The 22665-nt window shown below is 36.4% G+C and overlaps 3 protein-coding genes across 5 annotated transcripts; 2 read left to right on the forward strand and 1 right to left on the reverse strand.

The window, feature by feature from the left end:
• Positions 1–798: 798 nt before the first annotated feature.
• Positions 799–3328, forward strand: LOC114177474 (adenylate cyclase). Of its 2 annotated transcripts, none has more exons than XM_085670545.1 (2): positions 799–1711; positions 2825–3027. In XM_085670545.1, the coding sequence occupies exon 1, from the start codon at positions 1096–1098 to the stop codon at positions 1693–1695; it is 600 nt and encodes a 199-aa protein (XP_085526671.1). In that variant the 5' UTR covers positions 799–1095; the 3' UTR covers positions 1696–1711; positions 2825–3027. The 2 variants fall into 2 exon arrangements, with proteins under 2 accessions (XP_085526671.1, XP_027918643.1); XM_028062842.2 differs by lacking the exon at positions 2825–3027 and adding an exon at positions 3055–3328 and having other exon boundaries at positions 802–1711.
• Positions 3329–6184: 2856 nt separating this feature from the next.
• On the reverse strand, positions 6185–8288 carry LOC114177475 (uncharacterized). 2 transcript variants are annotated; one of them, XM_085670775.1, is made up of 4 exons: positions 7998–8288; positions 7539–7626; positions 6869–6924; positions 6195–6776 (listed from the first exon to the last, which is right to left on the reverse strand). In XM_085670775.1, the coding sequence occupies exons 1-4, from the start codon at positions 8102–8104 to the stop codon at positions 6440–6442; spliced, it is 588 nt and encodes a 195-aa protein (XP_085526901.1). In that variant the 5' UTR covers positions 8105–8288; the 3' UTR covers positions 6195–6439. The 2 variants fall into 2 exon arrangements, with proteins under 2 accessions (XP_027918644.2, XP_085526901.1); XM_028062843.2 differs by lacking the exon at positions 7539–7626 and having other exon boundaries at positions 6185–6776; positions 7982–8288.
• Positions 8289–8711: 423 nt separating this feature from the next.
• Positions 8712–21961, forward strand: TIP1 (Ankyrin repeat family protein with DHHC zinc finger domain-containing protein). The gene is made up of 13 exons (XM_028062874.2): positions 8712–9353; positions 9810–9950; positions 10154–10266; positions 11031–11110; positions 11241–11404; positions 11609–11747; positions 11869–11968; positions 19307–19364; positions 19483–19560; positions 19688–19786; positions 20992–21070; positions 21162–21310; positions 21395–21961. The coding sequence occupies exons 1-13, from the start codon at positions 9093–9095 to the stop codon at positions 21830–21832; spliced, it is 1899 nt and encodes a 632-aa protein (XP_027918675.1). The 5' UTR covers positions 8712–9092; the 3' UTR covers positions 21833–21961.
• The last annotated feature ends 704 nt before the right edge of the window (positions 21962–22665 follow it).

Genomic DNA, 22665 nt, shown 5'->3' on the forward strand with positions numbered 1-22665 from the left:
TTAGTCCAAATTTTTATAAAAATGAAGCAATATTGTCTCTCCTTAAATTGACATTTAATTTAATTTTTGTATACAACTTATGATGATATTCTTAATAAAATTGACATTTTTATTAAATCTTTGTAGAAATATTTTTAAACAAGCTTTTCTTTATTTAGTTTTATTATTAAACAAAGTTAAACCCAAACTTAATTTCAAAAATTAACAATTTTGTCATCATATACAAAGGCATCAAATATATTATATTGTACAAACTTAGTGAAGATTAAAAATCAAATAACTTGTCACACATAAGTTAGGAACTAAAAGTCCAAACAAAACCAAAGTTTAATGTTTTGTATAGAATTTAAAGTTAATTCAAAATATTTATAGAAATATTTAATAAAAACATTAATTTTAATAAGAATATCACTATAAGATTTATAAACAAATAAATTGAGTGTCAATTTAAGGAGGGACAATATTACTTAATTTTTATAAAAATTGGGACTAAATTGAAATTAAAAAACAAATATAAGAATCAAATTGAGTCATTTTGACACGTGTAAAAAAAATATATTTTTTATTTTAAATTTAAAAAAATCAGAAATTGACAGATGACATTACTTTGAACACGCGATTTGATATGGTAAGAAGTAAATTGAATTATTTTTAAAAAATAAAAACTAAATTAAAATAAAAAAATTTTAAACACTAAATTGATATTATTTGACGAATAAAATAAAAAAATAATTTAACCTTATTATTATTATTATTATTGCCGCTACCCGACCCGAATGTTATGACGATTAAGAATAGGGTGCGCTCAACTTGAACGGCGTAGAAGAGGGAGTAAGCGGAAAGAGCGGTTTCCAAGTTAAAAGATGTTGAGAAGAAAGCCAACAAAAATCGAAGTCAAGATCGAAGACAAAGAAGAACTCGAAGAAGCTCGCCGACGCAACGCTTCTGTAACCACTGTCACCACTACGGCCCCCGCTGGCACCACATCTCTCCTCCGTCAGCTGGATCGCGGCGGTGAGGATCCCGCTTCCAAGGCGCATCGCATCGGTCTCTCCTCGTAAAACCCTAGCCTCAGTCTCCCACCTTTCTTCCCCAATGGAGGTCGAAGTGAAGCTGCGCCTCGCAGACGCCAACGCCCACCGCCGTGTCACCAGCCTGCTCTCCCCCTTCCACGTCGTCACCCACCGCCAGCAAAACCTTTTCTTCGACGGCGCTGCGTCCGAGCTCTCCGAGCGCCGCGCTGTGCTGCGCCTCCGCTTCTACGGTGACGACGAGCGGTGCGTCGTTTCGCTGAAGGCGCGGGCGGTGCTGGTGGACGGTGTCAGTCGCGTGGAGGAGGACGAGGAGGATCTGGACCCGAGGATCGGGCGCGAATGCGTTGCAGAGCCTGGGAAGTTGGGATCGGTGGAGTCTAGGGTTTTGCGGAGGGTGAAGGAGGAGTTTGGAACTGAAAAGGGGTTTGTAGGGTTAGGAGGGTTTGGGAACGTGAGGAATGTGTATGATTGGAAGGGATTGAAATTGGAAGTGGATGAAACTAAGTTTGGCTCTGGAATTCTCTATGAGATCGAATGTGAGAGTGCTGATCCTGAAGGAGCTAAGCGGCTCCTTGAGGAGTTCTTGAAGGAGAATAAAATTGATTATTCTTACTCCACCGCCTCCAAATTTGCAATCTTTCGATCTGGAAAACTGCCTTAGTCAGAAATTTGTCTGAGTGAGTGAAATTTGTGTACTTTTGAGTTATTTTATGCTCTGCTTTTAAGTGTCTAAGAATAAAACAAACTCATGTCATTATGAGCTGTTATACCTGTTTTCGTATATGGATGTTTGTTTTATTGTTTCTATATTGCAAATAGACTGTGCTTTCATTAGTTCTAAAATGATGCTAACTCTTGCATAACTAGTAGTTGTGAAACGCATCATTGCCGCGATTTATATGAAGGCAAATTTTCTCATTTTTACTGTGTTTATGCCTGTACTGCTTGGTGATAGAGAAAGGGTACAGGAAAAATAAACTAATTTACTATTACGTAACTAATTTACTATTATGTTATGTGTTTAGGATTTAGGATGGTTGAATGAAAGCTAATACAATTATAGGTTTAAAGGCCAACTTAATGCTCAGTCCTAGGATATTTGTAACAATATAGTATCATAAAGGAAGAGAGGACAAGAATAACCACCAAAACTTTTGTTGAAACAGAATTTCAAACGTAATGAAAAATAAAATACAGACAGAATTTGCCGAAAGACAATACAGAGAATGTCATAGCCACATATACTAACTTTTTTCCCCACTCTGTCATGCTAGTGCAACATATATAACTTTTGAACCACACAAAATCAACCAACTAGTTGGTTATTTTGGGCCGAGAGTGCCACGCCCTATTCCCTCCTCATTTTCCATGTGTATTACTGCCTTTGTCCACAATTTCTCTCTGTCCTGATATCTGCAGGTATACTCGTTACAATACTTTATTGCTCATCTAAGTAAAGATCATGTTCCTGATACTGACAAAAATGTATGTTCAGTGAGAAGAAGAGCTATTAGTATTGTGCTCCTGTGACGTGATTTGTCTTGGGGGATCAGATTAATAACAACCAAGCTAGTACTGACAACACACTTGCCACTGGCGTCAAGTTTGCCTTAGTCATACTAAGGAGTTGTAAAGAGATTCACTAAATAGGAGTAGAACTGATATAACTTGTAGGATAATACGTAAAATCATGTTATTGTTACAGTGACAAATAAGGGATGTGATAAACAAATACTTAAATTGTTAAGTGTATATTATGAAAATAAACTAATTTCCGGTTATGTATTTAGGGTTGAAAATGGTTAAACAAGACTTAGTACAACTTTGCTTAATGTTTGAAGGCAAAAACAAACTGAGAAGATTCATTGTCCCGTTGTTTTTGTCTTGTGAAACAATGCTTTATCCTTGGGTTTATCATTGCCGCAACTAAGGAAAAAGGCCCTTGATTATGCTATTCAAGCAATGGAGGCTTCTAAAGCAGGACAATTTGTTACTTCTGTCTTTTCTTTTTCTGTTTCAGCGCTTTGCCTCAGTGTCCTGGTCAGAATAGATAAGGGCAAGAGGGAGGCAACAGAGGAACTAATGTTGCTGATTAATGTCGGAGAACTGAATGGAAGAAGAATGTAACAGGATTCGAGGTTTTTCTGAGCCTATGAGAAACTGTTTTGCTCAAACTATGCTTATCTACTAATCTGGGTTATGATCAGTACGAATAATGTGTGGCAGAGAAGTGTTTGTAATGTGTTTGTTTGGTAATCCTTTCTTGACTTTGTGTATAATGTGTTTATGGTTCACTCTTGTACCATCTTATGATATATCCGTTGCTTGCCGATAGCAAAAGAAGTATGTTCTGCAAGACTTTTTTTTTGGAAGTGATTGTTCATGAATAAAATGACTGTATTGGGAAGTATAATTTAAGCAAATGCTTCTTTTGATTGTTTTTACCTAAACATTTTCTCAAGTACTTCTTTTACAGGTTATAATAATTTTTTTTATTTTATATATTTTCCTACTTGGGTACATAGTTTTCTTCACAACCAAACTATTGTGGACAAGTTTCCACCATTTTCTAACCAATAGTACTTCTAAAAATTTCAGTTTCATAGTGCTAAGTTATGAGTTTAATCTTCCAGTAAACTATTTAACTTTAGTTTTATCATTTAGTTTTTGTTGTACAAAAATAATTTATATTTATGAGATTTTTAAGTGTGAAAATATTTTTAAACACCTTATACTTTAAAGGGAATTGGAGTTATTATTATGATTCTAGCTAGCATTCATATTAGTTTAGTTTAGAGATGTCAAAATGAGTTTTAATCATGAGTCAAGGGTTGAATTGAGAAAATTTTAATTTTTTTAAAAGTGAGTTTGAACTTGATCTGGTTCACCTAATTTACGGGTTAAACGAGTTTTATTTGGGTTGGAGACTGATTGATCCATTTAATCTACTAACATTTTTTTTAATAATTTTTTTGTTATAATTATTTATTAATCTTAATTATATATTTCAAATTTTATATTTTTAAATGTTAGAATATTGTTTAATAATATTTGTATAGTTTAAATGTTTAATTAATTTGTTTATCAAGTTATATAAGTTGATATTTTAATCCTTAACTATTATTTTTATAATAATATTTCGAGAATTAGACGAATACTTTGATTTTATTATTATAAAAAATAAATTAAATAAATTCATTTTTATTGTAATATAATTCTTTTATTCAGTAAAAAGTTACGTTAATCTTTTTTAATTTAACTTGTGGTAAGTTTTGACAAAATCACTTTCACACCTATACTTGGATTACTCTTTTAATGTTTTTTTTTTTTAAATTAGGCTAGTTTTTTTTTTCATTAATAATTAATTAGTAGAAATTTTGTTCCTTTGGTGGGACATGATCCGAAGGTCACAAGCATTACATGCCTTAAAAAGGAATAACATCAAATATTACATGTTTAACTATCAATAAACATATTTCTTATGATTCTCTGTTGTTTCATTATGTACAAATCTAACTTCTTGTATGTATTATATTTTATTTCAAATTTCAATTCTTTTTATTATTTAATTTTTTAACCGATACAAGATGTGTTTATTAACTAAAGTGTTAATTTGAATATAATATATTTTATAAATATAAAAAAATTATTTATTCTTACTAATTTTATCTTTATTATTATTTAAGGAAACCAACTTATTAGTTTATATAGAATAATGTTAATGATTTTTTTTTCTTAATAAATTATATGTTATGCATCTTTATTTCAAAATTTTAAGTTATGTTACTGCCATCAGAAACAAACTATATTGATTTAGGTTACTAGATTAGGAAGATTTTAGCATTATTATCCTATAGAAGAAATAATATGTATACTTAACAAAGTATATATATATATATATATATATATATATATATATATATATATATATATATATATAGTGTAAATAACTTATTTAGAAAAATCAACTTTTTTATTTTAAAATTTGTTTCAAAAATTTAAATACATATTTTTAAAAATATATAAAATAGTTCAATGAAAGAAAAAATTCATGACTAAACACTCATAGTCATCTAAAAGCTCATAAATGACATGTCTTCGATTTTGATTTAAATGTCTTTAGTGAACTGTGAAAGTGACTTTGATGTCTATTTTGATTGAATTTGAGATACTTATGATGTTTTTAAGTAGAGAAGATGAGAACATAAGAGATCATTGGTTTAGGTAAATCTTTAGTGTCCATGTTAAAATGTCCTAAAATAAATTGGGAAGAAATAAAAAAGAGGAGTAAAACCTATTTATGTAAATCATTTGTTTATACGTATCTCGCAATCAGTTGCACCAGTCAATTATTTTTTATAAATATTATATGTGAAGGAACCAATAAATATACAACCAAAAACGTATTAAATCTAATTTTTTACATAATAATTTATTGCCATAAAATTTAAAAAAAATAATTATTCGATTTTGCTTACTCTATATTTTAAGCTAGACAAAAACTTTATACTAAGACATCAAATAACTGAAACTGTATGAAACATTATGCTAAATCTATCATTAAACCAAAGAAATAGCATTCAATTTATTTATTCAAAATAGTACTAATAATGACATTAAAAATATTAATTCATAATAGTATTAAAAATGACATTAAAAATTGAAAAGAAAGTGGTTTTTCATTTTCAAATTATCACAGTACTTCAAAACATTCAAAAATTACTACCACAAAAATTTAAAAACACATCAATGATAAAATTGTAAAATATTTAATTTAATCACTTGAATCCTATACCATTGATTTTCTTTCTTGTAATTAATTTTATTCAGTTTCGTTCAATTTATTTCTTCTGTAGCTTTTTTGACAAAAAGTATTTAAATTAACAAAATTTTAAGCAAATGTAATTTAACATTAATTAACGCTCTTAAAAAGCTACAATCAGTTTAGAGGTGGGACATTTGGGACTCACGAGGAAGTTGGATAGTACAATACAACCACTGTAAATGTGCATTACTGACATTTCTATTATATTAAAGTTAAGTAAAACCACAACATGCCCTACTGACTCGGTACTCATCTGGTTTTGCTACTTATACAATTGGGTTTCAATAATAATAACTATGATAACACTAAAAAAAGTGGGCAAAAATTAACTCAAATAACAGACAATACAGAAATTTGTATTATATTAAAGTTAAATAAAACCACAACATGCCCTACTGACTACTCATCTGGTTTTGCTTTTTATACAATTGGGTTTCAATAATAACTATGATAACACTAAAAAAAAAGTAGGCATGGCAAAAATTAACTCAAATAACAGACAATACAGAAATTGAACTTTTATATGTGGAGAAGGCTCCACTTGAAAGTTGAAAGAAACTTTGGTTCGGAGAACTAAGATTTACTTCCTCTTCTTAGCTGGTGGCTGTGGAATCTCTTCTTCCTCTTCATCCTCTTCCTCATCCTCATCTTCATCTTCATCTTCTTCATCACCATCATCACCATCTTCGCCATCTTCACCATCTTCACCATCTTTTCCACCAGCACCATTGGCCTCAGGATCATCCTCAGGCTCAGCCTCTTCCTCACCTGAGAAGTCTTCTTCTCCTTCCTCATCATCTTGATCTTCTTCCTCCTCTTCTTCATCTTCTTCCTCCTCGTCTTCATCTGACTCACTAGCATCCTTGTTGTTCACAAGGTAAGTATGTCTTCCCTTGTAGAGATCAGCAAAAGGAAAACTGAGAAGAATCGGCATACATCAGAACTCCAATTGTTTCCAGACATAAAGCATTGTTATATTTTCCAAAGTGTTGCATAAACTTATTCTCACCTTCCATCTATTGGGGTCAATTCTGGGATGATGTCAGTCAGCAGAGATCCGGCCATCTGGGAAACAAACAGACATAATCATTTGTACCCACTACTATATGAAAACGTGAACTACACTAATGTGTCCCATCAAAATTATACAAAAGATAGTAGAACACAAACCAAGCTCAGGACATACACAAATCATAACCCGTGGCCTAATTAATTATTATTGTATGGACTTATTATTACAATAAGAAGCTTCATCAGTAGCTTCCCTAGCAAGCACCAATCATGGTCGTACAAAACAAAGAAAATCAAATATCCATGTCTATTTTCACGAACAGAATGCAGAATATAAATTTAGCACCATTTAAGGAGACGAAATTTCAAAACAAGAAAATATAACTAACGCAGGCACAACTCACATGAAACCCCACATTAACAAACTGTCCTACTGTTAAGCATTGTTAATGTTTTATCAGAACCATTGGTTAATTTCTTGAAGGAAATATGATTCTGGGAAACATCAGGTTCAACGTAGAATACAATCTTAATCAAATTACAATAATTCGATTGCTTTTAGTTTGACCTGAACAAATAAATAACAAAGATGATATTTTAACACTCTCTATTAACAAAAAACAGCATTGGCTTACACAAAACAACAAACAACTATCATTCTTTTGCACCTGACTGAAATTTTTTGGTTCGTAACACAAATAGAGACCAACCTCGGTAACCGAACACACCCAGCAGTCTAGCAGCATCAAAAAACAACAATTATGAATAGGGTTAAGCTGCAACCAAATCAACCCCCAATCCGCACAAGAGAAGAGTAGTTTACACGCTCCCCCCAATTCATTATCAGCTTCCGTTGACTTTGACCACAACAGATAACGGTAAGATTTCAGAAAAAAAAAAAATCCCTAAATTCCTCTCAAGATAAGTAAAAAGTGAACTAGACGTTAAAATTCATGCCAATAGAAAAAACTTTTGATGAACCGAAAACAAAATTTGAATTATTGAAAGTCTGGAAATACCAATTGTTGACGCCACGATAATTCTACAACAGGGATCGGACATTACAATATTATAAGAGTTAAAATTAAAGGAAAGGGTATGAAGGGAATACCAGAATGAGAAGGCAAAGGAGAGATTTGGCGGTGACAAGAATTGTGTCCACCGCCATGGCCTCCACAGCAGAGGCGGTGCGCATGGTCTTCTCCACCGTGATGAGAGAAGATAACTCCTCCATAGTTGTAAGCTAAATATTCAGAAATAAAAAGGAATGAAAACGCAAAGAGAGAAGAGAAGAGGAATCTGAAAGAGAGCGAAGAGAATCGAAGTGGGGGAAGAAGGAGTTCGGTCCGGTTAGGATAAACCTTGGTTGGTCCAGTTAGGGTTTTTGACAGCAACTAATTGCTTATGTCATCTCAATGTTAATGAATATTCTGGACAGGGTTATTATTATTATACAAGAAGAAAAAACTGAAATGAATCTTAATAAATATATAAAAAAGTAAGGGCAGTGGTAAAAGAATCTTATAAAAAACATTAATTGAGCAAATTAATATTAATAAAAGAAAGAATTTTGTGGCAGTTGATCTATGACATCCATAATAATAAATAAAATGTATTTTGCTTTCCTTTGTTTTTGGTGTGTATTTAATAACTAGGTAGATTTTGTTGTATAGGATAAAATGTACCATATTTAAAAAATGTAGTGTAGAGAAACTAATTTTAGATTGTAATGAAACTCAGATAAGTTTTGTTGTTAAAAGTATTTATAGATATAAAGATACTAAAAATATGGTGTGATGAATTAATTCGTAATTGGTATAGTATTTTGGTTCGGGCAGAGGAAAAAGGAAGGGTGAATAAAGAGTTAAGAAGAGAATGGAGTGACAAACAGAAAGACACCAAGTGGCGTGGCCTGCTAGAATAGAATGATATCTATGAATAGACTCCTCTCTCTCATCAAATCGGAATTGCTATTGTCTCTTTGATTCCTTTGTATCGTCCTGAGAGGGTCAACAGGGACGGCCATGACCCAAACCCTCTCTTTCTCTCTCCATCGTTCTTTATCGCCTGCGCAGAAAAACCCTAGAAATTAACCAACCAACCAATCCTCTATTCTCCATTCCCCGATTTTTCTTTTTGTATTTAAATTTTGGTTCAATCGCCAACCCCTCCCTCGAAGTCAACGCGGGAGCCCCTCAATCAGGTTTCGAAAAGCTCGATCTATGTCATCCGAGATCGAGGTCGTCGAGGAGGTGCAGTCGCGCGATGAGCAATCGCTGGCGTCGGGAGGCGGCGATGCCGTGCCGGATGAGAGCCTCCGGAACGACGTCTACACGGCGGCGTCGTACGGGGATTTGGAGAAGCTGAAGAGATTGGTGGAGGAAGAGGGTTGCCCCGTCACCGAGCCCGATGGGTTGGGTTACTACGCGCTTCAGTGGGCTGCACTCAACAATTGGACTGCCGTTGCTCAGTACATCATTGAGGTTCTTTGATCGGTTTGTTGAATTGCGTTTGCTTACCTTTGCTTCTCGAGCTTGCCCCTTGGTTTTGCCCGTTGTTTGCTCTTGCCTCCTTTATGATGTATCCCTTGTTTTGACATTTACTGAATTAGTGTTTTTTACTGCAACAAAAGAAATAAAATGTAGGAGTTAGTTACTTGTTGTTGTTGTTGTTTAAGGAGGGTGTAGATGTAGGAAAGAAGATAGTTTGATGATAATGATGGTGAGTGTCATGCTCTTGGTTTGAATTGGTTAAAGTAGCTTACTGTAGCTCGGGTTGGCTTTTGTTCGTCATGTTTATGTTACGAAATGGCTTGGCTTGTTTGTGGTGGAATTGAATGTATGCATTGAGATTTGGCTTGTTAGAACGTGTGGAATTAGACCTTTTTTCTTTATGTTGATTTGGCGTACGAAATTGAGTGGTTGGTTTATCGTTGGCAGCATGGGGGCGATGTAAATGCAAAGGATCATACTGGCCAGACGGCCCTACATTGGAGTGCAGTTCGGGGTGCTATCCAGGCTGCAGAGCTTTTACTTCAGGAGGGTGCTCGAGTGAGTGCTGCCGATATGAATGGTTATCAGGTTAGATTGATCTGAATGTTTTAATCTTTATTACAGTGATTGCTGGTGGGGTAAAGCAGTTAACGTTATTTTTTAGCTCTTATACCTGGTTGTCTGCATCTGGTTACATCTAGGAAATTGGTAGTTTAGGGTTCTTGTTTTACTTGAACCACATGTGTGCAGCTGTAAATGTTGTTTACTAATTATAATGTACTTGGACTCAGACAATCCATGTTGCTGCACAATTTGGTCAGACGGCTTTCCTTTACCACGTTGTTTCAAAATGGAACGCTGACCCTGATGTCCCTGATAATCATGGAAAAAGCCCCTTGCATTGGTAATAAAAGATCTGCCGTTCAACCTTTCTTTCTGTTGAAATGGATGTTTTCGCTTTTCCATTTTTCCTAATTGCTATGTTGTCAGTTGGCCAACCCGTTAACTGATGCTCTGACAAATTATTTGCTGAGTATGTGTCCTTTGACACTATTTTTACTGATTTATGATACCTTCTTTTCTTCAAGCAAACTGCAAAGGTTGTTGGTTGGTTATTTCAAAGCAGATCGTAAACCTAAAAGTGTATTTGGTAGTATTGACTTATGTAGGGTGGTCATCCCTATTAGCCAAAGTTGAAAACTCTTTTTAGCCTACAGGGTCTTAATTAATTGTCTAATATGTCAACGCTTGTGATGAACATCGTGAAATTTCTCTCGGCACATTTTCCATGTAATATTACCCAACATGAAAGATTATTTTGAAATTAAAAGGCCAATAGACATGTGACATACTTCATTTCTATTACATATGTGGCCATGTTCTTTATATTTATACTTGGAATTCTCTCAATAATACATTGGTCATATCTTCATCCAATTTGACTCACTTCTTTTGTTTCTCCAGATAGAAAGTTGCCCCATGTTTTCCTCTGAAGTTTATTGTACAGTGTTACTGAATTAGTTTACTATATGTGCTAGTTACTGGGTTACATATTCGTATTTTCCCTTCTAAATAAATTATGAATGGTTCTGCTTCAGTGAAATTTTTATATAATTCTTCGGTATTTTAGTGCTATACTTTATGCTTCCTTTCTCACTTGAATTTTAGGGCTGCTTACAAAGGGTTTGCCGATTGTATACGTCTTTTGTTATTTCTTGATGCACATAGGGGACGTCAAGATAAAGAGGGTATGTTTCAATGCTCTATCCTGAACTCCTTTTATTCTCCTCAAACTAATCATCCATTAAATGATGAATTCATCTTTTTATTTCAAAGCATAATTATTTTTTCTTTTTATTTTATTTTTTATATTTTAAGGTTGCACTCCTCTTCATTGGGCTGCTATTAGGGGGAACTTGGAGGCCTGTACTGTGTTAGTGCAGGCTGGCAAGAAGGAAGATCTAATGTTGGCTGATTATACAGGCCTTACACCAGCACAACTTGCTTCTAATAAGAATCACAGACAAGTTGCTTTTTTCCTTGTATGTGTTTTATAATCAACATAGTTTGATTTGATCACTACTTTGCTTTCCATCACTTTACAATATTTCCATCTGTTGTAATTTGAGAATTGGACTGGCTGTGGCTTATTTTCCTGAAAGCATCCGTGTTTATTGAATTTATAGGATGGGCGCTTGAGTGGACTATGTATGTTCATATATTAACCAATTATGGATATCGTGTAGGGGAATGCCCGAAGGCTGCTTGACAAACGCTGTGATGGGAACAGCCGTCTTGGAAGAATTTCCAAATTAGGACTTGCGCCCATCCTTTGGTGCATAATTTTTGTGCTCTTGGTTACTTATATTCATTCGGTCATCTTGGGTATCTATCTTGGCTTCCACATATGGAATCAATTATGTCTGCATGTGAGCACTTGCATGCATAATTATTCCTTTATTTGATGGTTTTCTCACTATCATTTGTATCTTACTTTTTCCTATAGCGACAAAATTGCCAAAGCTTACAGCTGCAGCTGGTCTTCTTGCATGGTTTGGAGTTTTGCTTGCAACTGTTGGTTTGGTTATGTTTTACAAGTGTAGCTTGTAAGTGATGTGGTCTTAAATTTTACAACTTCATGAGAATACCCTCTATGTGATTAAATACAAGAAAAAGATCTTTCTTCAGAGACTTCTAGGATTTTCTTACTGCTGCTATTTAATGTATTTGGATGAGGATTATTGGTGGTTTGATCGGGCAACTCTTATTCTATAGCAATATATAAATTTTTGCAATGTATTGTTCAATTGCTTTGATGGTTCTAATCCTCTTTCCTATACAAATTGTTTAGAGGAAAAGTAGGGGAAATTTACGTGAAAACCATTGGTCTTGGGTGGGAGGGATGTATGAAAAGAGGAGTGTTTCAGGTATTATCTGTGATATTAAGGTACAAGTTCAATTATAAGATAGGGTAGGGATCATAATGTTGCATTGAGTGAGTGACATACTTGATAATATATGTTTGGGAATGAATACAATCTTGCCTTGGGTGGTTTTACTTAAGATTAAAAATGAAGAAATATATCTTGAAGGGCTTGAAGGACTCCTCTCACTATGTTCTGTTTATAATGAAAAACTGATATAAGAATACATAGAAGATTAAGGGACTACACTAGATACCTAGGTGCAAAACTAGGTGCGGCTATAGGTACATCTGATAGATGTTTCCAACACTCTACACCCTATACTTAGGATTAATGATAATACATAGATGTAATTACTCTAACAGTTTTGATATACGTGGAGTAGACTCGTAGCTCCCTTAAGGAAAATAAAGCATGGATTGGATGTAGGGTAGTCCTGATGCTAGAGCAGAATGAGATCAAGAATTATATGTGTTAGAATTATTACCTATACCTATTGTATCATTAACCCTATGTGTAGGGTGTTGAGTGTGGGAAACTACCTACTGCCATATCTACTATTGCATGTAATCATGCCTAGTATCTTAGAGTAGTCTTTTCATATCTTTTCATATGTACGTGCTTGCTTCACTATAAATAGAAGAGGAAGAGAGTGGTACTGTTGTCCACTACTCCTATTTTAAAGTCTCAGTCTCAAGTTGGTATCAGAGCGGGTCGATCCCGCTCTGGTTTCTGTCTCAGCTGGTCCGTCACCGCTGTCCGCGGTTGATCGCCGTTAGTCACCGCCGCTGTCCGCGGCTGTCTAAGTTCGGTTAACCTCGTTTCTGAACTACCCAACACTGTCAAACAACTTCTCGCCACTGTCTGCGTCCTCCGCCGCTGTCCGCCACCGTCCGCCGCCGTCCGCCGACACAGTTCCGTCCGGAAACCACCGGATCTGAACCGCCTCTCCGCGCGACAGCCAACCCCGCCGGTGTCGCAGGCAGCACCGTCGCCACGCGCCTCCACGCGCGTCTTCTCTGTTCGCTGCAGGCAGGCGCGTGCCGCTCACGCGCCGCCTTCCCGTCGCCAGTTCGTCGTCGCGCCACCTCCGTCGCCGTCGCCGGAGCCTCCTCTATCCGTTTTGACCATCAAATCTCTGTTCCGGTGAAGTTCAGTAGCACCTCTTGTGGAAATCGTCCCTTTCGAAGTCGAAAATTGTCACTGTTTCACTGTTTTCGTCACTGTTTTACTGTTTCCGAGATCCTTTCTCTTTATCATGGCCACTGGAGGAACTGGGAGTGCTATTTCATTCTCTGGAAGCCCCTGCATTACGTCCGAGAAACTAAATGGCCAAAATTACTTATCTTGGTCCGCTGCCGTCGAGATGTGGTTTCTCGGTCAAGGACACCACGAACACCTTGAGAAAGATGGCAGCCACGTACCGTCTGAAAAAGCTGAACAGTGGAAACAAGCGGATTTCCAACTATGTGCTCTATTGTGGCAATCGGTGGAACCACGACTTTTGATGTCCCTACGGGCCTTCAAAACTTGCCACTCGTTTTGGAAGCGAACTCAGAATATCTATGCAAATGATATTCAACGCCTCTATGATTCGGCGAACAAGTTGGCATCTATGAAAATGACTAACCATGATATGATGTCATTCATGAATGACGCTCAAGCTGCTGTGGAAGAACTTCGAATGTTCTTGGAAGTCGACTCTCTAGATGAAATGAAGAAAAAGCTTGACAAGTACTATATGGTAATGATCCTCCGCGCTATACACCCAGACTTTAATCATATCCGAGATCAGCTTTTGACCTCTCATGAGGTTCCTTCCATGGAAACTTTGATCTCCCGCATGATACGTGTTCCAACTCTTCAAACTCCAGAAACTCTTGCTGTAATGGAACCATCTGTCATGGTTGCCACCCGAGGAAGAGGAGGTCGTGGAACTAGAGGGGGTGGACGTGGAGGTCGTGGGCGTCCTCAGTGTACGTATTGTAAAAGGATGGGTCATACCCAAGAAAACTGCTACACTTTACATGGATTTCCTGCCAAAACAGCCAATGTCTCCCAGGCAGAGACTACTGACTCCAAGTTCACTGAGGACGAGTATCAAGAGTACCTACGCCTCAAATCCAACAGCTTGGCACAGTCATCTCAAGCTCCAAGTACATCAACTGTTTGCATCTCTCAATCCATGGAAGGTCACAATTCATGGGTAATTGACTCTGGTGCTTCTGATCACATTTCTGGTAATACCTCCTTGTTCTCAACCATTTCATTCCAAGAAAAATCTCATTTTATAACCCTCGCAAATGGTTCTAAAACATCCTCAAAGGGAGTCGGTCAAGCCATCTTATCTCCGTCCTTAAATCTAAAATCTGTCCTTTTTGTCCCTAATTGTCCTTTCAATTTAATTTCCTTAAGTCAGTTAACCAAAACATTGAATTGCTCTGTAACCTTCGATGACAAATCTTTTGTTATACAGGAGCGTGGCTCGGGGAGACCGATTGGAGAAGGATATGAAGCGGGCGGATTATACCATTTTGGATCTCGTCCACGTGTGTCCTGTGTTGCAGCCCCCAATCCTAAAATGTTACATGATCGGCTTGGTCACCCTCACCTGTCCAAGTTAAAGAAAATGTTTCCTGAACTTAGTCGTCTCCAGACTTTAGAATGTGAGTCATGTCAACTAGGAAAACATGTTAGATCTACCTTTCCTAAAAGATCTCAATCAAAGTGTACTTCTAGTTTTTCTGTCATCCATTCCGATATCTGGGGACCTAGTCGTGTCTCATCTTTTGGCTTTAGGTATTTTGTTACTTTCATTGATGAATATTCGAGATGTACTTGGGTTTATCTTATGAAAGATCGTTCTGAATTATTATCCCTCTTCACATCTTTTTTGAATGAAATCAAGAATCAATTTGGTCAAGTAATTAAAATCTTAAGAAGTGACAATGCCAAAGAGTATTTTTCGTCTGCTCTTTCTAATGTTTTGAGTTCCCATGGTATCCTGCACCAGTCTACTTGTCCTCATACGCCACAACAAAATGGTATAGCAGAAAGAAAAAATCGACACTTAGTTGAAACTGCTCGTACCCTTTTGCTTAGTGCCAACGTTCCTGTCCATCACTGGGGAGATGCCATCTTAACTGCAGGTTTTCTTATTAATCGGATGCCATCTTCCTCTCTCAATCATAAGGTCCCTTTCTCCATTCTGTTTCCAGACAATCCTCTCTTTCACACTTCTCCTAGAGTTTTTGGTTGTGTATGTTTTGTTCATGACATGTCTCCCGGGTTAGACAAGCTTTCTGCTCGCTCTCTCAAATGTGTTTTCTTGGGCTATTCACGACTCCAAAAAGGGTATCGATGTTACTCTCCTGAAACCAAGAAATATTACATGTCTGCCAATGTTACATTTTTTGAACAGACCCCTTACTTCTCTCCATCTGTTCAAGATGTCCATGTCATCCAGCAGGTCCTTCCTATTCCCGTTGTTGAGTACAATATTTCCAATGTCCCTGTCCCTCCAAGTCTCGACCAAAGTCCTCCTGAGCCATCATCTCCACCTATTGACTCTCTCCAACACAGGACGCCGACGAATAGTCCAGTTGTTCAAGAACATGGTGAATCCCCTACTTCAGATTCTTCTCCCTCGTCTCTTGATCCCACGACTCCTGATGAAGGTGATTCAGGTTGGCCCATTGCTCTCAGAAAAGGTACTCGTTCCTCTCGAAATCCACATCCCATTTATAATTTTCTTAGCTATCACCGATTATCGCCTTCCTATTGTTCACTTTTATCCTCAGTGTCTTCTGTTGTTATTCCCAAAAATGTGAATGAAGCACTTGATCATCCTGGATGGCGACAAGCCATGATTGCAGAGATGCAGGCTCTTGAAAGCAATCATACTTGGGAGCTCGTGCCCCTCCCTTTGGGTAAGAAGGCTGTTGGTTGTCGATGGGTGTATGCAATTAAAGTTGGCCCTGATGGTCAGGTTGATCGACTCAAAGCCCGATTGGTTGCAAAAGGGTACACTCAGGTTTATGGCCTTGACTATTGTGACACCTTCTCTCCCGTGGCCAAGATGACTACTATTCGCCTCTTCTTTGCAATGGCAGCAATTCGTCACTGGCCTCTTCATCAATTGGATATCAAAAATGCCTTCCTTCATGGTGATCTTGAGGAGGAAGTTTACATGGAGCAACCTCCTGGGTTTGTTGCTCAGGGGGAGTCTGGTATGGTATGCAAATTGCATCGATCTTTATATGGCCTCAAACAATCACCACGAGCTTGGTTTGGAAAATTCAGCTCCATTGTTCAGAAATTTGGGTTAAGACGCAGTGAGGCAGATCACTCAGTCTTTTACAAACATACCTCTCCTGGGAAATGTGTCTACCTAATAGTATATGTTGATGATATTGTTATTACAGGAAATGATACTACTGGAATATCTCAACTGAAGGAGCACCTGTGTAAACATTTTCAAACCAAGGATCTCGGAAGCCTCAAATACTTCTTGGGCATTGAAGTAGCTCAGTCAAAAGATGGAGTTGTAATCTCTCAAAGGAAATATGCTCTTGATATATTACAAGAAACAGGTATGATTGACTGCAGACCAGTAGAGAGTCCTATGGACCCGAATCAGAAGTTAACAACAGTAGAAGGCGAATTATTCTCCGATCCAGAGAGATATAGGAGGCTCGTTGGAAAGTTAATTTATCTCACTATTACGAGGCCTGATCTATCTTTCGCAGTTGGAATTGTTAGCCAGTTTATGCAGACTCCATGTCTTGGACATTGGAATGCCATCATCCGTATTTTAAGGTACCTCAAGAAGGCTCCAGGACAAGGTTTGCTATATGAAGATAAAGGCAATGTTCAAATCTCTGGGTACTGTGATGCTGATTGGGCAGGCTCTCCTATTGACAGACGCTCTACTACGGGATATTGTGTCCTCCTTGGAGGAAATGTTATCTCTTGGAAAAGTAAGAAGCAAAATGTAGTGGCTCGATCCACCGCTGAAGCTGAATATCGGGCAATGGCGTCTCTCACGTGTGAACTCATATGGGTAAAGCAATTTCTTCGAGAGCTTAACTTCTGTGAAATTCAGACCATGAAGATGTATTGTGACAACCAGGCTGCTCTCCACATTGCATCAAATCCAGTGTTTCATGAGAGAACTAAACACATAGAAATTGACTGCCACTTTGTCCGAGAAAAATTGATGACCAAGGAAATTTGTACTGAGTTCGTTGGGTCAAATGACCAACTTGCAGATGTGTTGACCAAGTCATTAAGGAGACCTCGGATTGAGTTCATTTGTTCCAAGCTTGGTTCATACAATTTGTATGCTCCAGCTTGAGGGGGAGTGTTAGAATTATTACCTATACCTATTGTATCATTAACCCTATGTGTAGGGTGTTGAGTGTGGGAAACTACCTACTGCCATATCTACTATTGCATGTAATCATGCCTGGTATCTTAGAGTAGTCTTTTCATATCTTTTCATATGTACGTGCTTGCTTCACTATAAATAGAAGAGGAAGAGAGTGGTACTGTTGTCCACTACTCCTATTTTAAAGTCTCAGTCTCAAGTATATGTCAATAGTTGGTCTATACAATGTAGACTTGATTTACATAAAAACATTTTGGCATTGTTTGAACCATGTTGCAGACCCTGGATTCATAGAAAATGCTTGGGTTCTATTACCGGAATCCAAATTAATAAAGACTATTATGTGTGTTATTTTATGGTACAATCAGGTCTAGTCTAAGAATCTCTTTCCTTGCTACCCTAGGATAGCTAGGTAATACGGTCATGGGTTCTGACAAGTATTACTGTAACCTGTATGTTTACAATAATTCCATTCAGTGTTGCCAACTTCTGGGTGTATATCCTGAGTAGCTTCTCTTTGAATGTAAATTTAGTTTTACTCAATTTTATAAAATCAACTAGCACAATGGAGTTTGTTCTCACTTGTATATTATAATTTGACCATTTAGTCGATGTAGTATTCTCAACAACACACACTTCACACTGATGACTGAACATCTTAAGCATGAGATTAGATATTGTGGGTGATATTAGACTTTCTACACCATCTTGGAAAGTGAGGTCTATCCTTGCTTATATATTGTAATTTGACTATATCTCTAATCTAATCTGTGTGGAATCTTTAATATGCACCCTCACTTAAGAATTGGACATCTCAAGCATGGGACTAGATCTTTGTAAGTGATCTGGTAGTGGTGCGATAGTGAGTGGCAAAATTAGTCCAATAAACCTTTTCAAGGTTATGTTCTAATACCATCTTAGTTAGTGGATTTAGGCCCAACTCAAGTTTACAATATTGACTTCTAAAGTGAGGTTTGCACTCACTTATACACAATGGTTTGTTTGACTATATTTTAATCGGCGTGGGATCTCCAACACACTCATGTTGAGGATTGAACATCTCGGCCTTGACACTAGATATTGTGGGTGGTTCAATAATGGTTAGATAGCAAGTCAAAAGGTAGGTCGAACAAGCCTTATTAGGATAGATTCTAATACCATCTTAGAAAGTATTTAGGCATAACTTAAGCATATAAAATTGGTTTGTAAGGTGAGGTTTTGTCTCCCCTTGTATATTGCAATTTAGTCATACATCTAGTCGATGTGCTATCTTCAATACTTCATTGTTAAAATGTTTGATAAATATATATGGTTAGTGTCCTGTGGAGCTTCTGGACAACTATTTTCTAAACCTTTTTGTTTGACCTCTCAAGATAACAAATCAATGACATTCAATCTAGGGTGGTGTTGGTTTCTAATGTATGGTGATCAATACATGATAAAAGTACAACCCAGAAGTAGACATGCTCTATATCATATTTCATTTTCATTTGCTGTTCCTGTGAATATCCAGCAGTTTCAAATTGCTTCTAGATGCCCGCTGCATTCTATATTTAAGCTCTCTTTAAGTTGTTTTATTTTATTTATTTATTTTTTTGTTTTCTTAATCTCGCATCCCCTTTCTCTTGCAGTAAGGATCCTGGTTATATTAGAATGAACATGCGTGACACTCAGGATTCAAAAGATGATGTGAGTTTTTTTTTTCTTTTATCACCTGATATCTACTTCAATTTTTTCAACCTCTCCCTCAGATTTTATACTGTATAGCATGTGGCATTCTCTTAAAAAGATTGAATGATTGTTGCAGGAGCCTCTTTTGAAGATTGAGATAAACAATCCTGCTTTACTTGCTGGAAACTGGTCCCAGCTTTGTGCAACATGCAAGGTTCTCTTTGCTTTCTTTTGATTGTCTTACTCTGAAGCCTATAAATGTCTTGCAAACACAGACTACAAATGCCCATGCTTCTTTGCTTTGAACGGTTTCTAACAATTTCATGTTGGCTTTTCTTTAGATTGTCAGGCCTCTTCGAGCAAAACACTGTTCTACCTGTGATCGTTGTGTGGAACAATTTGATCATCATTGTCCCTGGGTGTCTAATTGCATCGGCAAGGTACTTCTGGATGTATTTGTTTTACATGCTATGCATTTGGCTGCTAATTGAACATTTTAAAAATTTCAATGTATCATTTACTTTAACGGAAAAATGATACATCTGGGACAATTTGTTATATTCTGTCATCTACCTTATGGATGGAGCATAACACCTATGCTTTATTTGGATTCAAATGGGGATGGAAAGAGTGAGAAAGGAGGGGAAAGAGAGGAGAAAATTAGATGGTTTGGATTAAGTGAAAGTGAATAGATTTGAGTACAAAGTTTGTAATAGATGTGACTAAAAAAATGTGTTATGTACTGAATTACTTATATGCCCTTGGTGGTATTTTATTGATGATGGGTATCCACATGTCTTCAGCATTTAACTAGTAATTTAATATAAGAGATGTAACAACATACACAAGAGATACCAATGTCAAAAATCTCATGCATGGTAATGAATTACTTGGACCATAATCTATTATGGCTTTATGTATAATCGACAACATAACCGATTATGCATAAAGTCAAGATAGATTATATTCCACGTTATTACTGCCCTCACATTTTAAAATTTCATCAATATTAACTTTTATCAATTTAAAATAAAGTTTAAATTGTTTTTGTCCCATCAGTACACTGTCCCAGTAATATATGGAGGGCAAGATGGCTCAATAGGCTCAACTTTCCGCTCATGGCAGGGGGGGAGGGGGGACAAAAATCACCACCCACCCTGCCTGACAATCCCCACCATTTCAAATAAGTGAATTCAAACGCAAACAATCTCCTTTTCTAATCCATATGTACAATAGATACTGAAATGCAAACAGAGCCCTGGTGAACCTCGAGCATGTGGCACGGCATTTATTAGTAAAGGCACCTTTTGATACCAAAGGGGACTCCTTATTTGGTGATTTACAACATTACATGTGGAGATTTTTATACTGCAAGCAGTTAATCTTCTAGTGATTGTTTAGCTTAAATCTTGCGATATAGCTACAAATGTAATGTATCTACTTTATGTGAGTTTGTCATAAAAAATCAATGTATGCCATTTATATTCTGTAAATAACAAGTGTTGGATAGGTTAGAGTATTAATATTGTCTAACTTTGTTGCTAGAGTATGATGATTACTAATCCTACCCACTGAGATTTTTTTTTTGTTCTTCTAATGATCATTAATTTTGATTTACTGATTTTGCTACAATTTATTTCTTCAGAAGAACAAGTGGGATTTCTTTGCTTTTCTTATTCTTGAAGTTTCAGCTATGTTGGTTACTGGTGGAGTTTGTCTTACAAGTATGTGTCTGCCCTGACATTGAGTTACTGTGTTATGTTGTCCATTCTACTGCTCTCTAAACTGCTGATGAAACTAAATCTGTGTGGGCAGGAGTGTTAAGTGATCCACTTGCACCTCATTCATTTGGGGCTTGGATTCATTATGTTGGTAAGAATCACCCTGGTGCAATATCATTTCTAATAGCCGAGTTTTTCATCTTCCACGGTGTGTTTGCTTTGACTGTTGTGCAGGCTAATCAGGTATGTCTTTTTTTTTTTGTGTGCACAATTCTCTCCTGATCCTATGCACGTCTTTTTATTCATATGTTTTCATTTGTGACTTAGATATCTCGCAATATTACAACAAATGAGAGGGCAAATGCAATGCGTTATAGTTACCTCAGAGGTCCAGGCGGTAGATTTAGAAACCCCTATGATCATGGGATCAAGAAAAACTGTTCTGATTTTTTGATCAATGGTTACAATGAAGATGTGGAGTGCATTGAAGAAACAGGTCAGTCAGAGGAAGGTACAGGAATGATGAACATTGCAAGAAGCTCAAACTTGACAAATGGAGAGTCGCATACCCGTGGTCATGGAAATGGACAGTATGTCATTAATGTGAATTCCAACAGTACAAATTCCAAAACACATAATGGTCATGTTCATTCTTCACATTGTAGCCATAATAACCATGGCAAAACCAGGAACTTCAGTGCTCCCTTGGGCTTAGGTCTTGGACTTGGACGGAACAGCAGATCTGTTACACCCTCCTCATCGTGATATTCATTTCTTGGTGAAATTAACCTGTAATGTATTTATAGGCACATGTCTGGTTGGTTGGTTGGTTGGTTTACTTTTTTTATTTTTTATTGGCAACAAAGATTGAATAAATAAAGAAGTACTTGGATACTTCCACCCTTTTACAAAAGCATAAATCAATAAATCCTAACTCAAGACCATAACTTTTACAATAAAATTTTATGCTTGATACACCTTTTATCACTATCATCTACCATTGGTGATGCATTTGTAAAAGATTTTAGAATTGGTTTTTCTTAGTATAGCTCATGTAATCCTTTTGTGATTGTCACTATGATTTTTAAGACCAATTTCATCTTCTATCATTTTTGCATATCTACACAATTTAAACAAAATACAAGGTGATAGTCCTCTACTAACACTAAAGCTAAACCTAGATACACAAGTTATTTTTTGATACTTGTAATGAGTTTTTTTTTCGTAATTTTGTATAAAACTGGATTCCAAAATGTTAGATTTCTACAATTTCAACCAATTGGTATCCTCAAATATGTAAGAAATGAACAATTCAAAAAAGTAGCAAAAATGCCAAGTTGATTGTCACTAACACAAACACCTCCCAATTTGCTCTTGTAAAAATTCACTTATGATGTAACCAAGACATTTGCATTTTATCTTCACAAAAGAAAAGGGTATCATTTGCATTTCTTTTTCCTATTTTGACTGCATTTAAAAGATGTAAATTTTTTAAGAAAAAGAAAATGTGCAAGTGAATCTCTTTGTCTAATCCCTTTTGAAGACCTAAACTCTTCGGTGAGACTTTCATTAATTAGAATTGAGATAGTTGTTGATTT

Source organism: Vigna unguiculata, chromosome 3, assembly GCF_037176805.1.
Source record: "Vigna unguiculata cultivar grain cowpea cultivar isolate G323 ecotype 2 chromosome 3, ASM3717680v1, whole genome shotgun sequence".
NCBI lineage: Eukaryota > Viridiplantae > Streptophyta > Magnoliopsida > Fabales > Fabaceae > Vigna > Vigna unguiculata.